The sequence below is a fragment of the Lepus europaeus genome, chromosome 22 (assembly GCF_033115175.1).
Source record: "Lepus europaeus isolate LE1 chromosome 22, mLepTim1.pri, whole genome shotgun sequence".
Lineage (NCBI taxonomy): Eukaryota > Metazoa > Chordata > Mammalia > Lagomorpha > Leporidae > Lepus > Lepus europaeus.
This window is the reverse complement of record NC_084848.1, coordinates 9,931,427-9,946,317: the sequence shown is the minus strand read 5'-3', so window position 1 is coordinate 9,946,317 and position 14,891 is coordinate 9,931,427. Positions and strand designations below refer to the sequence as shown.

At 56.4% G+C, this 14,891-nt stretch overlaps 1 protein-coding gene across 2 annotated transcripts in view; it reads left to right on the top strand.

Annotated features, from left to right (window-relative positions):
- The window catches only part of RIN3 (Ras and Rab interactor 3), a 328,519-nt gene that overhangs the window by 17,025 nt on the left and 296,603 nt on the right, over positions 1 to 14,891 (top strand). For both annotated transcript variants that reach the window (XM_062181250.1, XM_062181251.1), the window contains exon 2: positions 102 to 219. In XM_062181250.1, coding sequence (XP_062037234.1) covers positions 102 to 219 — 118 coding nt within the window. The remainder of the gene's footprint in view (positions 1 to 101; positions 220 to 14,891) is intronic.

Below are 14,891 nucleotides of genomic sequence, written 5' to 3'. Positions count from 1 at the left end.
CAGGGGCCCAGGCAGGATGTTGGTGTTGCAGGGGGAGGCTACCCCACAGCACCAGCTCCTCAGACCTTTCGGTCACAGCCCCTTCCCTGTCTTGCTTCCAGATGTTCCTGGTGCGCCGGGACTGCAGCCTGAAGCACCTGGTGCTGTGTGTCCACTTCCCTTCGCTGCACGAGAGCGCGTCCGAGGTGCTGGAATACACCATCAAAGAAGAGAAATCCAGTAAGTGCCCTCCTCCTGGTTCTCACTGCCACCACACGGCCGGGACAGAGGCTGCACCTGCCAGCCACAGCCTCTCCTGCTGCCGGAGGTGCTGAGGGGGAGGAGGGGGAAAGCTTTCAGGCCCCTGAAGTGGCTTGTTTTGAACTCTGCTCATCGCTAGAACTCTGTGTTCATGTCCACTTAAGCACTGTCGTGCCCATTAGCTGTGCGAGGACGCAGGAGAAAGTCAAAAAAGAGGAGAGATGTCCAAGCCCCAGGGCCAGCTCAGCGTATATGCAGATATGGCTCAGCAAATACAGCTCAGCAGAAACTCATATACAGCTCAGCATATACACATGTGCAACTGAGCATATACACACATACGGCTCAGCATATACACATACAGCCCAGCATATACACATATACAGCTCAGCATACATACATACAGCTCAGCATATACACATACAGCCCAGCATATACACATATACAGCTCAGCATACATACATACAGCTCAGCATATACACATACACCACTCAGCATATACACATATACAGCCCAGCATATACACATACAGCCCAGCATATACACATGTACAGCTCAGCATACATACATACAGCTCAGCATATACACATACACCACTCAGCATATACACATATACAGCCCAGCATATACACATACAGCCCAGCATATACACATGTACAGCTCAGCATACATACATACAGCTCAGCATATACATATTTACAGCCCAGCATAAACACATACAGCTCAGCACATACACATACAACTCAGCATATAGGCATACAGCCCAGCATATACAAATATATGGCTCAGCATATACACATACAGCCCAGCATATACACATGTACAGCTCAGCATATACACATGTACAGCCCAGCATATACACATATACAGCTCAGCATACATACATACAGCTCAGCATATACACATACACCACTCAGCATATACACATATACAGCTCAGCATATACATATTTACAGCCCAACATAAACACATATACAGCTCAGCATACATACATACAGCTCAGCATATACACATACACCACTCAGCATATACACATATACAGCTCAGCATATACATATTTACAGCCCAGCATAAACACATACAGCTCAGCACATACTCATACAACTCAGCGTATATGCATATACAGCCCAGCATATACAAATATATGGCTCAGCATATACACATACAGCCCAGCATATACACATGTACAGCCCAGCATATACACATATACCACTCAGCATATACAGCTCAGCATATATGCATGTACAGCTCAGCATATACACATACAGCCCAGCATATACATATATACAGCTCAGCATACACACAGCCCAGCATATACACATACGACCCAGCATATACACATGTACAGCCCAGCATATACACATATATTTTGCTCAGCATATACGTATATGCAGCTCAGGGCCAGCTCAGCATATATGCAAACCATGATCCAGGATGAGTCAACCTCTGAGCCTTGGTTTTCTCACCTGTGAAAAGGATGTAATGGCTCCTGGGCTGTTTGCCAGGTGAGCACTCTGCCAGACAGAGCACTGTGTGTGCGCGGGGCTGCAGGGATCTGTGTGGGGCCCCGGGGCCAGGGCGGATGTACCCTGCTCTGCAGTGCCGTCAGGTTGGGCCCCTTCGCGCTGCGAGGCTCGGCCATCTGTACCGGCTCCCCCTCCTCGGGGGCCGTGGGTACACCTGCACCTGTGAACATAGGCAGAACCCAGGAGTGTCCCAAGCGCCGGCTCACACCCACCTCCAGAGGACCCAGGCTGGGCGGGAAGCTTTGCCCCTTGGTTGGCAGCTGAGTGGCCACTGCGAAAGAGGCTCCACTGGACACCCTCGGGGTGGTTTCTCAGGAGGCACTTGTGCTGGACACCGGCGAGATGTGAAGATGGCCAGAGCAGAGGCCCCCGCCTCCAGGGTCTCCAGTCTGAGCTGGGACAGGCGCTGGCCCTTCTTGTGCATAGTGACCGGTGTCCCTGCGGAGGGAGCTATGGCTGAGGGCCACGGGGGATGCAGGTCTTGGGGGGAGAGGAGCAGAGAGGAGGGGACATCCAAGCTGTGTCCCAAAGGAGGGACATTTGTTTAATTCAAGGTTTATTTTCAGCCCCAGGCTTGGATGAGGAAGTCCTGCTATGCAGAGGGTCACCCAGCCCACACAGAGTGGGTAAGGTGCCACTCACGCCTTTGTGTGGGATGTCCACTCTTCTTATTTTTTTTAAGATTTATGTACTTATTTGAAAGTCAGAGTTACACAGAGAGGAGAGGCGGGGTGGGGGGTCCTCCATCCAATAGTTCACTCCCCAGTTGGCTGCAATGGCCAGAGCTGCGCCGATCCAAAGCCAGGAGCCAGGAGCTTCTTCCGGGTTTCCCACATGAGTGCAGGGCTCAAGGACTTGGGCCATCTTCTACTGCTTTCCCAGGCCACAGCAGAGAGCTGGATGGGAAGTGGAGCAGCCAGGACTTGAACCGGCGCCCATATGGGATGCTGGTGCTTCAGGCCAGAGCATTAACCCTCTGTGCCACAGTGCCAGCCCCCACTCTTATTTTTTAAAGTTTATTCATTTATCTGAAAGTCAGGGTGAGAGAGATAGAGCATGAGAGCGAGCAACAGAGAAACAACAAGAGATCTCCATCCACTGGGTCGCTTCCCAAGTGGCCACAGCCTGGCAAGGCCAAAGGCAGGTGCCTGGACCCCATCCACTCCTCCCAGGTGGGTGGCACGAACTCAAGCACTTGAGCCATCCACTGCTGCTCTCTGGGGGCAGAATAGCAGGGAGCCGGGTCATAAGCAGAGCAGCAAGGACTCGAGCCACCACTGCCATACGGGATGCCAGCATCACGCGTGGCGACTTAACCTGCTGTGCCACGCTGCTGGCCCCGGGACACCCGCTGTATGCCCGGGACACCTGCTCTGCTGTTGGGCACACAGGAGGAACGACACAGCCCCTGCCTCTTGGAGTTTCCACGTGGGTGGAGAGGAGACAGCACATCACCGCGTAGGGTGTCAGGCTCCCTGTCGGATGGGGAGTCTGGTGGAGGAGCACACGGGAGCACGGAGGAACAGCGGCTGCCGCAGTAACAACAGAAGGTGTAACAGCTTAAACCTGGGAGCAGTTTAAGCTGTTTAAACCTTGCTACTCACTGCAGGATTCCTGATCAAAGACCCCGACTGACGGAGGCGTCCCGTCCCCTACAGTTGACCAAGCACAGGCTCTGGAAGGGGAACCAGGGGCTTCTGGGCGGGTGTGTTACCTGGGCTCCCATCCCATTGGCTAGAACTAGTCATGTGACTAGACCCACCTGCGGGGGAGCCTGGGAAATGTAGTTAAACTGAGTGCCCAGGAGGAAGCTGAGTGTTTGGGTGGACTGCCGGGAGTGTGCTCACTGGGAAGTGTGCAGCCAAGGTGAAGGTGGGTCTTTAAATGACCCCTGTGCCCGGTGGAGCCCAGTGGGGAAGAAAGTATGGGGTTCTCTAAGAAGGAAGGGAGTGAGTTCCAGTTTTCTTGGACAAAGTATGTGGTGCAATCTGGTGATGGTGGAGGGGGTCGGGCTGCTGGGGCCTCTGCTGCTCTATAAGAGCCTGGCTCCATTCTTACCCAGCCAGGGGAAGGCGTCCTTTGCGGGGGCCGCACAGCTGATGGCCTCCTGAGAGATGATGCTCCCCCCGCCGTTGACCCACTGTGGGGCCAGCACGTGAGTCCCACCCCTTCCGGAGAGAGGAACGCGGCTTCCCTGCGGTCCGTTAGAGACCTCGAGGCCGCTATGCTGCTGAATTCCAACCCCAGCGCTGGGGAAGCTGCTGGAAGTGGCACAGGATGATGTGTGAGTGTCACCCGACAGCCTGGGCCCGGAGCCTGGGGGGTCGTTGAAGGGCAGGGCAGTCAGGAAGGCTTCCTGGAAGAGATCACAGGGGATCTGGAAGCTCTGCCTTCCCCCTTGGCCCGGGCTCCTTTGCCACCTCCAGGGTCATCACTTCTGGGTCTCTCCAGCCCTGTCACCTCCCCTGGGAATCAGGATGTCAGATCCACCTTCACGTCTCATTTTGGATCAGAGCCCAAGAGTCGTTAAAGCAGGCTTCGTCCAGGAGCTGCTGCAGTAGGGGGAGCGAGACCTCAGTGTGGAATCTGGCTCCGTCCTGGATCCAGCATGGGCTACTGGGAACCGACAGCCGAGGAGCAGGCGGGGGTGGGTGGAGGAAGAAGACAGAGGGGCATCTCGGTGGGCGGGAGGGATGCGGCTGCACCAAGGCCACGGGATTCCTGCTGCAGGCAGTCCAGGACCGTCAGCCGTCACCGGGGCGTGTGGGGCGACGGACCTGGTCACATATCCTGGGGATCAGATATCAAGGCTGGGGGTCCTTGCTCAGCCAAAGTTGCAAGCTTCCTGCTGAAGCTGGATTGCACACGGAAGTGCACGGGTGGGCCTGGGAGAAGGGTCCGGAGCCTCCCTAACCTTCCGTCAAGCAGAGGTTTGTCAAGCCCCAGAGACAACGGGGCGTTCGGGGAAGGAAGCTGCTTGCCTCTCTGGGTTCCTGTCTTCCTCCCAGGCCCCTGTGGACAAATCTCATTTTCCACTTTGACACCTTTAAAATCTCAGCTCTCAGGGCCGGCGTGGTAGCACAGCAGGTTAACCCACTGCCTGTGTTGCCAGCATCCCACATCCGAGCACCAGTTCGCATCCTAACAGTTCTGCTTCCAATCCAGCTCCCTGCTGGTGCAACTGGGAAGGTAGCAGAAGAGGCCCGAGGGCATGGCCCCTGCCGTCTACCTGGGAGATCTGGGTGGAGCTCCTGCTCCTGGCTTTGGTCTGACCCAGCCCTGGCCGTGGCAGCTGTTTGGGGAGTGAACCAGCGATGGAAGAGCTCTTCCTCTCTCCTTCCCTCTCCATCACTCTGCCTTTCACATAAATAGAATAAAAATCTTTATTTATATATATAAAGCCGCCATGCTCAGGTTTGCTAACACGATGATCAAAACCAGAATCCCAGATCCTTTGGGTAGCCCATGTCTTGCAGTCACTGGTGCTGCGCGCTCATCGCCAGCTCACAGCTGTCATCTGCAGTTTCTATTTGGCTCTTAGGTTTCCCCACTGCTCCTGCCCTCCTTCCCCAGGGCTCTCCGCCAGGGCCAGCCTCGGGACACCAAGCAAGAGCCCATGGTCCGTTTCCTTGCCTCCGTGAGTCCCTGTCTGCTCACTCTTGCTCCCGCACCTCCCTCTGTGGCATAGACTCGAGCTTGGGCCAGAGTCTGTCTGCTTCCCAGCTCTGCCTGGGTGACCGCGGGCCAGTCACTTTCCCTCTCAGCCTCAGTGTCCTTGACCATGAGAGGGGAACGGCGCTGGTGCCTCCCCGAGGGAGTAGCAGCTGCAGTCGGGGTGGCTGGAGGAGGAAGTGAGCAAGGAAAAGGCCCAGGCCCGGGGCCGTGTCTTGGGGTTCCCCACGCAGAGCTGAGGCGAGGGAAGGAGACGAGGGGATACCCCGGGAGTGGGCGGTCGGGCTTGTGTGTGGCCCTGCTCCGCTGTGAGCAGGGAGCACGGGGACCATGTCTGTGTGCGTTCCAGGTTTCCTCTCCTGTCTGTGAAGGGAATCTTTTTTTTTTTTTGACAGGCAGAGTGGACAGTGAGAGAGAGAGAGAGACAGAGAGAAAGGTCTTCCTTTGCCGTTGGTTCACCCTCTAATGGCCGCCGCGGTAGCGCGCTGCGGCCGGCGCACTGCGCTGATCCGATGGCAGGAGCTAGGTGCTTCTCCTGGTCTCCCATGGGGTGCAGGGCCCAAACACTTGGGCCATCCTCCACTGCACTCCCTGGCCACAGCAGAGAGCTGGCCTGGAAGAGGGGCAACCGGGACAGGATCGGTGCCCCAACCGGGACTAGAACCCGGTGTGCCGGCGCCGCAAGGCAGAGGATTAGCCTGTTGAGCCACGGCGCCGGCCTGTGAAGGGAATCTTTGACACAGCCTGCACCGGGCAGCCCAGGCTAGCCAGAGTGACCAGCGCATCCTCCTTCTGTGACGTGCCCGCTGACCCTCCTGAGAACATCGGCGTGCTGCAGCACAGGCTGAAGGAGCAGCACCCAAGGGCACAGGGCAGGAGAGGGGCAGAACTCAGCTCCCAGATGGCCTGAAAGGGCCCCTTGGCGGTGGCAGGTGCCACTTCCCTTCACATCTCATTGGCCGAGACAGGTCACGTGTCCAGGATGGACATCCGTGGGAAATGGATGGGAACTAGAATCCCCCCCCCGCCCCGGGAGCATGTGACCAGCAGGGGGCAGAGCAAGTGTCGTGAGCAAGTGTCATCATCTCCTGTGTCCCCCAGGAAGACTGAGACGCCAGGGTCACCTCTTGGCCTTACTGGAAACCCCCAGGGCCTGCTGTATGTGTGGAGAGGGAATGGAGCCAGCGAGGGCCAGGGCGGGGGATGGGTAGGGGGCAGGGGATGACGGAGCAGGACAGGGGGTGGAGGGCAGTCAGGGTGGCTTCCCGGCGGCAGCCCTGCCCCGGATGGGCCAAATGAACCCCTCGGCCAGGGGGACACTCCCTTTTCCGAAATGCCTGGGACCAGAACTGTTTCAGACTTCGGGATATTTGTACATCCACAGCAGACTGAAGACTAAACATGGAATTCGTGTGTTTCATAGACCCGTTCTGCAGAAAGCCTGGAGGTGATTTTACGCAATATTCTCGAGTCTTTAAAAGAGGCAGAGAGAGATCCCATCTGTGCTGCATTCCTCAAATGCCCACAACCGCCCCTGACCCAGGAAAGAAGCCAGGAGCCAGGGGCTCGATCCAGGTCTCCCCCAGGGAGGGCAGGGACCCAAGTCCTTGAGCTGTCACTGCTGCCTGCCGGAGTCAGCGTCAGCAGGAAGCAGGCATCAGGAGCCAGCCCCAGGTGTCCAAGGCGGACGCTCTGATGTGGGACGTGGGCGTCAGTCACTCGGCCAAGTGCCTGCCCCTTGCTGTGCTGTTGGTACACCTCCGCTTCGACCGTGAGCCGTCACCTGAAGGCAGGTGTGCAATTTTCTGCTCATGGCACCGAGCGCTTCTCTCAAAAAGTTGCAGATTAGGGATGCTCAGCCTGTACCTTCTTTCTCACTCATGGGCTTTGGTGACAATGGCATTCACATGATGGCGTGAAAGTCCCTTGGCCCTGTCTCTGGGAGAGGAGCCGTGGGAAAGTGATGGGCAGCGTGGTCTGGCCCGCGTGGGGGTGCCCCCAGCACTGCCCGTTGCGGCCATGCAGTCTGAGTTCCCCAGGCAGCCCCAACTTCGCTCCCTGTCCCCTCCCTCCTGCCCAGCCGCCCCCTGGCTGCCTGGCAGCCCAGCCAGTGTTTCTTCCACCCCCAGCAAATCTTGGGCTCACTGGAGTGTGGCTCAGGTCCAGTAGCCGAAGTTGACAGATTGGCTGTAACCTGGGAATGCAGCCCAGACATGGGCCGATGTGTGGACCCGTGGTTCTGTCCCCTGCACGGCAGGGGGCTGTGTGGATCCTGTGCCGAGTGGCACCCACAGCTCTCTCCCCTGGGCCGAGGGGGCCTTTGGGATTCTGGACGAGTCCTTCCAGCAGCAGAAGGGCCCCGAACGCCTTTGGTGTCTCCGTGCTCCTTGTTTGACTCGTCCCAACGTGGGATGTGGCCTGCATCAAGATGTGCTGAGTCCATGGAGAGAGAGGCCGGGAGCAATGCTGATTGTTGGCAGGGAGAGGCGGCCTCTGAGCCTTCCAGCTGAGGGGGCCTTGATCGCATACGGCTGAGTCTTGCATTCTTGTTCTTAAAAGCCTCTCCGAGAGCGTGAGCTTTGGAAAAGCTGACAGTTCTGGATTTCTCTTCTGCTCTATCACTTCGTGATATCAGGCAAGTTACTTAGCCTCTCTTTGCATCAGTTTGTTCATCTGTAAAACGGGCACATCTCCAGTGTCACGTGCAGTAGGCATTCAAGGGTACCAGCAGTTCTCATTAGCTCTGGGGATGAAGCAGAATGCAATTCCCATCTTTTTTAAAAAATACTTATTTGTTTACTTGAAAGTCAAAGTTACAGAGAGATGCTGATTCACTCCCTGGATGGTTGCAATAGCTGGGGCTAGGCTAGGCCGAAGCCAGGAGCTTTTTCGGGGTCTGCCATGTGGGTGGCAGAGGCCCACGCGCTTGGGCCATCTTCTGCTGCTTTCCCAGGTCGTTAGCAGGGAGCCGCATCAGAAGCGGAGCGGCTGGGTCACGAAGTGGCACCCATACGGGATGCCGGCGTCCCAGGCAGCGGCTTTGCCCACTGCCCCACAGCGCTGGCTCCAACAGTTCTCATCTGAAACCTTTCGTTTCCTGCAGTGCCTCGCGCCCGGAGAGCCCCTGCTGGAAGCTGGTGTCTCTTACACTGGTTATCACCCCGGTGATCCTGGCTCAGATAACCACTGTTCATCCCCTCCTCTTCTCAGCCTTCCCTTTGTGCTTCCAAAGCTGGGGTTGGGCTGGGGGAAGATTACATCATGCAACAGTTTAACTCCAAAAACCGTACTGGGGAAGTTTGGCGGATTTCTCTCCGTTCTTTTAAAGGAGATTTTGAATCCTAGTGGTGTCTATAGTTTTTTTACCCTTCGTTTTTTTCACTCTGACATTTTATTATGAGCTTCCTCCGTGTTACTAAACATTGCCAAAGTTTTGCAGTGCGTTAGATCTGTGTCAAAAGAGATAAGACACAGCCGCTGTCCCTGGAGCAGTGGGAAAGACAGACGCGGGCACGCTTAGCCAGAAATCCCAGCGCTGTCGTGGGTGCTAGGTACGCCTGCACATGGCGGGCACCCACACCGACAGCCCTTGACTGAGGGCCTGGGAGGGTGGAACCGACTGTGAGAGAGAAACCGGGGAGCAGACGTGATCCCCTGGGACCACAGCCTACATCACGTCTCAGAGGCAGCAAAGGGTAAGGTGCTGGTGGGTGTGATTGGAGGTGAGGCTGGGAGGGTGGCACTCAGCGGGTCCCCAAGGGCCCTGACCACTGCCCCAAGCCTCTAGGGACGGGGTTTGTAACACCGTGGGAGGCAGCACAAAGATTCTGAGCAGGAGGAAGCGTGATCAGTCTCAGCAGAGCTCAGGAGCGTGGGAGTTGGTGGGACCGGGGCTGAGCCAGGACGGGGGGTGGTGAGCGAGGGGTTTGAGAGACCTGGCCAGGGTGCAGGTCTGGAAGGTGTCCCAGGAGCTGGGATGGGGGGCTAAGAAAAGGGGCAGCCGTTGCCCTCTCAGCTGCCCGGGGCCTTGGGGAAAGTCCTGGGTGCAGCCCACGTCTCTAGAAAAGTGACCGTGGGAACTGTTCGGCCCTGGGAGAATCAGATGCAGGAGGGGGTGTGTGATAGAGATAAAGAAAGATCTGGGACACAGGGCCTCGGAGGCAAGAGAGAGAGCAGATGTGCAGGAAATGGGCTAGTGCCAGGGTGGCCTTGGCCTGTGTGCGCCGGGACTGCAGGGCTGTGCAGCTCCGGAAGACACATCTGAAAGAGGGCAGCCCAGCTCAGCTGAGCTGGGGGACAGGGCCTCTGCACAGCCACAGCTCTGACTACAGGAGGGGTCAGGGGTCAGGGTGCAGGCCCCAGAGGACAGAGGGGGCTGGGTAGGGGTGAGCTCAGTTCAGCATGTAGCCATGTGTGCAAAAGTACCTGTTCTTTTTTTTTTTTTTTTTTTTGACAGGCAGAGTGGACAGTGAGAGAGAGAGACAGAGAGAAAGGTCTTCCTTTTGCCGTTGGTTCACCCTCCAATGGCCGCCGCGGTAGCGCGCTGCGGCCGGCGCACCGCGCTGTTCCGATGGCAGGAGCCAGGTGCTTCTCCTGGTCTCCCATGGGGTGCAGAGCCCAAACACTTGGGCCATCCTCCACTGCACTCCCTGGCCACAGCAGAGAGCTGGCCTGGAAGAGGGGCAACCGGGACAGGATCGGTGCCCCGACCGGGACTAGAACCCGGTGTGCCGGCGCCGCAAGGCGGAGGATTAGCCTGTTGAGCCACGGCGCCGGCCAAAAGTACCTGTTCTTATAAAGAACAGAAATTGCTTCTCACAAGTCCCGGATCAGGTTGCCGGCAGGTGCAGGTGTCTGGTGAGAGCTGCTCTCTGCTCCGAGGTCGCACCTGTGGCTGCCTCCTCGAGAGGCGGAAGGCGGGAGCCCTGCGCCCTTACGTGCAGAAGGTGGAAGGGCAAGTGAGCTGGTTCCAGGGGAAGTCTCATAGGGCCTCAGTCCCATTCGTGGGGGAGGAGCCTCGTGGCCTAATCACCTCCTGATGGCTGCATCTTCTGTTTTTAAAAATTAGTTATTTATTGTTTTATTTGAAAGGCAGAGAGAAGTGAGGCGGCAGGGGGGTGGTCTTCCATTTGCTGGTTCACTCCCCAAATGACTGCAATGGCCAGAGCTGGGCTGATCCAAAGCCAGCAGCCAGGAGCTTCCGCCAGGTCTCCCCTACAGGTGCAGGGGCCCAAGCACTTGGGCCATCGTCCACTGCCTTTCTCAGGTGCATTAGCAGGGAGCTAGATTGGAATCGGAGCAGCCGGAACTTGAACCAGTGCTCCTATGGCATGCCGGTGTTGCAAGTAGAAGCTTCACCTGTTGTACCTCAACACCAAGCCCCAGGAGAAAGTTTTTAACCAGAGCCTGATTTGCTGGAGTTCTGCCAGAGCTTAACCAACTACAGCCCATTCTAGCCATGCAGTCCCAATAAAAGGCAGGGAGAGGGCCGGCACCGCGGCTCACTAGGCTAATCCTCCGCCTGTGGCGCCGGCACCCCAGGTTCTAGTCCCGGTTGGGGTGCCCGTTCTGTCCCGGTTGCCCCTCTTCCAGTCCAGCTCTCTGCTGTGGCCCGGGAGGGCAGTGGAGGATGGCCCAGGTCATTGGGCCCTGCACCCGCATTGGAGACCAGGAGGAAGCACCTGGCTCCTGGCTTCGGATCGGCACAGTGCACCGGCCATAGCAGCCATTTGGAGGGTGAACCAGTGGAAAGAAGACCTTTCTCTCTGTCTCTCTCTCTCTCTCTCTAACTCTGCCTGTCAAAATAAATAAATAAAAAGGCAGGGAGGGAAAAAAAAAAAAAACGGGAAACACATGAAGTCCACAGGGCAAGGGCAAAGGCTCCCGAAGACAGGAGCTTCTCTCGGGCTGTGGGATGCTTCCTTCCCCTCACATCGTCCCACCACCTAACAAAGGCCTCTTCACAGCAGTGCCTTTTACCCAGTGCATCACATAGGGTCATGGAGAAACGTTACAAGGTAGTGTAGTGGGTTAAGCTGCTGTCTGCAGCGCCAGCATCCCATATAGGCGCCAGTTCTATTCCTGGCTGCTCCACGTCCGATCCAGCACCCTTCCACTGCACCTGGGAAAGCAGCGGAAGATGGCCCAAGTGCTCGGGCCCCTGCACCCACATGGGAGACCCAGAAGAAGCTCCTGGCTTCATATCAGCTCAGCTCCAGCATTTGGGGAGTAGCCATTTGGGGAGTCAACCAAGCAGATGGAAGACTTTCTCTCTCTCTCTCTCTCTCTGTATCTCTGTCTCTTTCTCTCTTTCTGCCTCTGTAACTCTACCTTTTGAATAAATAAATCTTAAAAAAGAAGATCCTGGAAGTAGTCAGAGGGAAAACATCTTGTGTGTAGAGGAGCAGCGTGACCATTGCCCTCAGCACCGTGCAAATGAGAGTGGGATGCCATATTTAAAGTACTGAGAGAGTAAAGTCGCCAAGAATTCTGCACCTACGAAATTACTATTCAGAAGTGAAGGGGAGGGGCAGGTGTTCTGCACCGTGGTTAAGATGTCCACATCCCCCCGGCCTGCGCCGTGGCTCAACAGGCTAATCCTCCGCCTTGCGGCGCCGGCACAGCGGGTTCTAGTCCTGGTCGGGGCGCCGGATTCTGTCCTGGTTGCCCCTCTTCCAGGCCAGCTCTCTGCTGTGGCCAGGGAGTGCAGTGGAGGATGGCCCAAGTCCTTGGGCCCTGCACCCCATGGGAGACCAGGAGGAAGTACCTGGCTGCGGCCTTCCCACCACGCTGATCCGAAGGCCGCGGCAGCCATCGGAGGGTGAACCAACGGCCAAGGAAGACATTTCTCTCTGTCTCTCTCTCACTGTCCACTCTGCCTGTCAAAAAAAAAAAGGTCCACATCCCCCGTCAGAGTGCTGGGGTCAAGGCCCAGCTGTGCTTCTGTGGATTCCAGCTCCATGCTAATGCACACCCCGGGAGGCAGCAGGTGAGGGGTCCCTGTCACCTCCTTGGGGGACCCACGTGGAGCTCCTGGCTCCTGGCTTAGGTCTGGCCCAGCCCTGGCTGCTGTGTGCTTTTGGAAAGTGAACCAACAGAGTGGTATACCAGGCAAGAAGGTAAAATGGAATCGTAAGATGCTCAGTTAAAAATCACAGAAGACAGAAAAAGTGGAAAACAAAAATAGGACCAGGGAACAGGACATGGAGTAGAAAATAGTAACAAATAGAGTAGATATTAAAGGAGATTGTTACAGTGGATCAAAAAATAAGACCCAGCTATATGTTGTCTACTAGAAACCAAATATAAAGATCCATATCCATTACAGGGCAGGTGTTTGTCTCATTGGCAAAAATACCATGTGGGTTGCCCAAATCCAGGATTGGAGTCCCTGGGTTCAAATCCCAACCCTGCTTTAAAAAAAAAAAAAGGATTTATTTATATATTTGACAGGTAGAGTTACAGACAGAGAGGGAGACAGAGAGAAAGGTCTTCCATCCGCTGGTTCACTCCCCAATTGGCCACAATGGCCGGAACTGAGCCGATCTGAAGCCAGGAGCCAGGGGCTTCTTCCACATCTCCCACATGGTGCAGAGAGCTGGATGGGAAGAGGAGCAGCCGGGACTTGAACCGGCACCCATATGGGATATTAGCACCTCAGGGGAAGGCTTACCCTACTATGCCATAGCGCCTGCCCCCAACCCTGCTTCTGATCCAGCTTCCTGCTAATGGCCTGAGAAAGCAGCAGAAGATGGCCCAAGTGCTTGGGTGCCTGCCAACCACATGGGAGACCCGGATGAAGCTCCTGGCTCTGGGCTTCATCCTGGCTCAGCCCTGGCTGTTGCAGCCACTTAGGAAGTGAACCAGTGGATGGAAGATCTCTCTCTCTCTCTCAACACTTTCAAATAAATAAATCTTTTTTTTTTTTTTTGACAGGCAGAGTGGACAGTGAGAGAGAGACAGAGAGAAAGGTCTTCCTTTTGCTGTTGGTTCACCCTCCAATGGCCGCCGCGGTAGGCGCGCTGCGGCCGGCGCATCGCGCTGATCTGAAGGCAGGAGCCAGGTGCTTCTCCTGGTCTCCCATGGGGTGCAGGGCCCAAGCACTTGGGCCATCCTCCACTACACTCCCTGGCCACAGCAGAGAGCTGGCCTGGAAGAGGAGCAACCGGGACAGGATCAGTGCCCCGACCGGGACTAGAACCCGGTGTGCTGGCGCCGCAAGGCGGAGGATTAGCCTAGTAAGCCGCGGCGCCGGCCTTCAAATAAATAAATCTTTTTGAAAAAAAAAAAAAGGCTGGGGGAGGAAACAGGAATGGTTATATTAATTTCAGGCAGAGAGAAGTCCAGGAAAAGCTATCAGGAGTGGAGACGGGTATTGCGTGGGTGTGACGATAAAGGGCCAGGGCTTCGGGAAGACAGAGCTGTCCCTGAGTGCGTGCCTAACCGCTCCAAAACACTGGCGGCGAAGCTGGCAGAACGGCGAGGAGAAACAGCGGGCTCTGTGGCCCATTGGAGACCTCGGCGCCCTCTGTCGGGAAAGGGCAGATCCGGCTGGTGGGGACTCAGCAGAACTCGGCACCAGGGCTGGTGAGCTGGGTGTACCCGACGCCGGGCACCAGGGCTGGTGAGCTGGGTGTACCCGACGCCGGGCACCAGGGCTGGTGAGCTGGGTGTACCCGACGCCGGGCACCAGGGCTGGTGAGCTGGGTGTAACCGACGCCGGGCACCAGGGCTGGTGAGCTGGGTGTACCCGACGCCGGGCACCAGGGCTGGTGAGCTGGGTGTAACCGACGCTGGGCACCAGGGCTGGTGAGCTGGGTGTAACCGACGCCAGGCACCACGGCTGGTGAGCTGGGTGTACCCGACGCCGGGCACCACGGCTGGTGAGCTGTGTGTAACCCATGCCGCAGGCCTCCTCTCAGGCTCACGAGGAAGATCCACCAAGATAAAGCGCTTTCCGGCCATAACACACAGGTTTGCAAATTGAATGGAGATCGCGCCAGGCCTGCTTTCAGAACAATGGAATTAAACTAGAAATCAATACAAGAAAAATAGCTAGAGAATCCCCCAGTACTTGGACATTAAACAACAAACTTATCATTAACACAGGGGACCCAGAAGAAATCATTAAAATACTTTGAAGTAAATGAAAATGAAAACACAGTTAAAATGGGGCCGGAGCTGTGGCGCAGTGGGTTAAAGCCCGGGCCTGCAGCATTGGCATCCCATATGGGCGCCAGTTCTAGTCCCAGCTGCTCCTCTTCCAATCCAGCTCTCTGCTGTGGCCTGGGAAAGCAGTGGAGGATGGCCCAAGTCCTCGGGCCCTGCACCTGCGTAGGAGATGTGAAAGAAGCTCCTGGCTCCTGGCTTTGGATTGACTCATCTCTGGCTGTTGGCGGCCATTTGGGGAGTGAATCAACAGGTGAAAGACCTCTGTCTCTCTGTCTCTACCTC